General features: G+C 36.0%; 1 protein-coding gene across 1 annotated transcript in view; it reads right to left on the minus strand.

The window, feature by feature from the left end:
- Nucleotides 1-2,539, minus strand: part of AGA (aspartylglucosaminidase) — a 12,367-nt gene that overhangs the window by 8,510 nt on the left and 1,318 nt on the right. The window contains exons 2-3 of the mRNA XM_008578686.1: nt 969-1,122; nt 219-331 (exon numbers count right to left, since the gene is read on the minus strand). Of these exons, the coding sequence (XP_008576908.1) occupies nt 219-331; nt 969-1,122 (267 nt within the window). The remainder of the gene's footprint in view (nt 1-218; nt 332-968; nt 1,123-2,539) is intronic.

Here is a 2,539-nt window from a genome sequence, read left to right on the forward strand (position 1 = left end):
GCTGAATCCAGTTTCAGCCCATTCAGCTACAGATAATAAGCTATTTTTAAAATTCTATTGTGAAGATAAAGTGAGATTTAGAAGTAGTTAAACAGATATTAAGCAAAACTGCTAAAATTTAGGTCTGCTTTTATCAACTGTTTTATACTGAATCCTATTTTTCACAGTGAAGACCATAGACAAAAAACTAAAACAATTTCGGTATAGTTAAAAAATACCTGACTCTCCTGCTAAAAGTGTATGTGTTGTATGTTCCAGTATTTTCCGTGCCACACCAATAGCATTTTTAATTCGTCTAAGATCTCCTACTGCTCCTACATCCATAGTAGTGCTGCGCAAAAAAAGAAAACAAAAAAAGCAATAATATTTCAAGGTATTTTTATAGATAAGGTATTTGCATAGATAAAATATATTGCTTTTCCCCAAGCAATAGTGTTTTGTAGGATAAACTCCACCATCTTAACACAGAAGTGACAGGACATCCATGAAGTTCCTACAGATTCCCACAATCAGACAAAATTAAGGAAAACATAGAAAATAAATTGACCATACACCTTAAGAGCACTAAAATTCTCAGTTTCTCCTAGCTCATTTTAAACATGGTTTTTGAAAGGAGTCGAGGCTTCAGGTCAGGCAGACCACAATATTTGTGGATGGCAGGTAAATGATTGTTTATAAGGTTAGAGGGAATATTTTTATAGCTTGGGATTCTCCCTGTTCTAAGGAGAATAACTACTTACATGTGACATTTCTATTACTATAATTTTTTTTTTCTTTTTTTTTTTTTTTATGTTGAGAGGGAAACTCCTTGTGTTTGGAAAGACCAATTACGTTAAGCTACAGGTTTTGACCTGTGACAAAACTCATGCATTCTTCCATCCAGCTCTAAGTAGAAGACTACAACTCTAAATGTAACTCAACATGAAGTGAAGGGGCAGAGATAAATAGGTGCTCAAGAGGGTTCTTACCCATCCATGATCATGGCATCCAGTGTGGTTTCCCCTAGTTCATCAGGACTTCCTCCAAAGCCTACAGAGCCGTCACACTGCTCTCTCTCACACACAGCACAGCCACTCTCAACAGCATCCAGGGTAGAACCTCCAGAGGCTAGTGTCTTCCATGCTGTTAAATCCCAATAATACCTGTTTATATTTATATATTTTTTTCAATGCCAAATGCTACAAACCAAAAATATTTTGAGAACTTCTACTTAAAAAAATTTTTTTACATTTACTATAAATTAAACTGAATTTTTAACAAATTAGTTTATCAAGTGCTACAAAGGAGACAGTGATAGAAACCAAATTTCATACTATTTACCATATAGAATTCAAAGACTTTGGCTACTGTTGCACAGTGAAGGTTTTTTCACTTATTAATCCCTATTTCTTGTGTGTGTGTGTGAGAAAAGAAATAAGTATCCTCCTTTATTTTAAAAGATACAATTAAAACTACTAAAAGGCAATTAAATTGAAAATCCATTAAATCACAGCTTTACACATTTCTTCTGCATCACTCGACTATTAAGAATATGCATAACTAATACTTTTATTGAGGTAAGCAAGTCTCAATACTGTAACAGTATGTAAATAATTACAGTGTGGGCTACATACAGACCAATTCATTTAATCTTTATAACAGCTTTTGAGGTAAGTAGTATACAATTACAATCTTCATTTTAAAGAGGAGGGAACAGAGCCACAGAGGTTAAGTAATTTGTTCAAGGTCACACAGTACGTAGCAGACCGAGGATTCAAAAGTAGCCACTTTTGCTCCAGTGGCCAAGCTTTTTTGGCACAATGCTATATTCTGTGGACCCCTATACATGGGGGGTGAAGGGAGGGAGGAAAGGGAGCCTTCAATGTACAGTTTCTTTACTGAGAAAAACAGAATCCCTTGAAGGGTAGGTGCTACCATTGGTAAAAACTTTTAAGCTTCACTATTGGACCTACAAGCTTGAAAGTATATTCCGAAAAGTTGCCCCTTTCGATACACACAATTTACACAGAATTATCCCCTGTCCAGGCTGCTGCACTTTCTTCCCATCTCATTATCGCTGAGAATACCTTTGTCATCACCTGTTTCCTCATTTTCTCTGAATCGTATGCACTGCCTATGACATACAAAGTAAGCTCCACCAAATTCTAGAGTCCATTCTGTCCCAGAAAGTTTATATATTAGCAACCTCAGATGGGAGGCAGGGTCTGAAATTACTCTTGTTGATAGTATGTCTTGAAGAAAATGAAAGAAACAAGCACAGTACAATGCAAAAATGCCAAGTTAATGATATGTACAGGATAGTATTAAAGCGCAGAATATGGGAACTCAGATTTGGGATAAGGGCAGTAAGTCTGGGAACACTTCCTGGAAGAGGTGATACCTTAGCTTTGTGGTTCGCAACCTTGACTGCAAATCAAAATCAACTAGGGAGATTAACAACAACAACAACAACAACAACAACAACAACAACAACAACCAAACCAGATATAAGTCCTGGACACTATGATAACAAGCTTAGCAGATAATTTTAATGTACAGC

This window comes from Galeopterus variegatus, unplaced genomic scaffold, assembly GCF_000696425.1.
Source record: "Galeopterus variegatus unplaced genomic scaffold, G_variegatus-3.0.2 Scaffold1743, whole genome shotgun sequence".
NCBI classification, from domain to species: domain Eukaryota; kingdom Metazoa; phylum Chordata; class Mammalia; order Dermoptera; family Cynocephalidae; genus Galeopterus; species Galeopterus variegatus.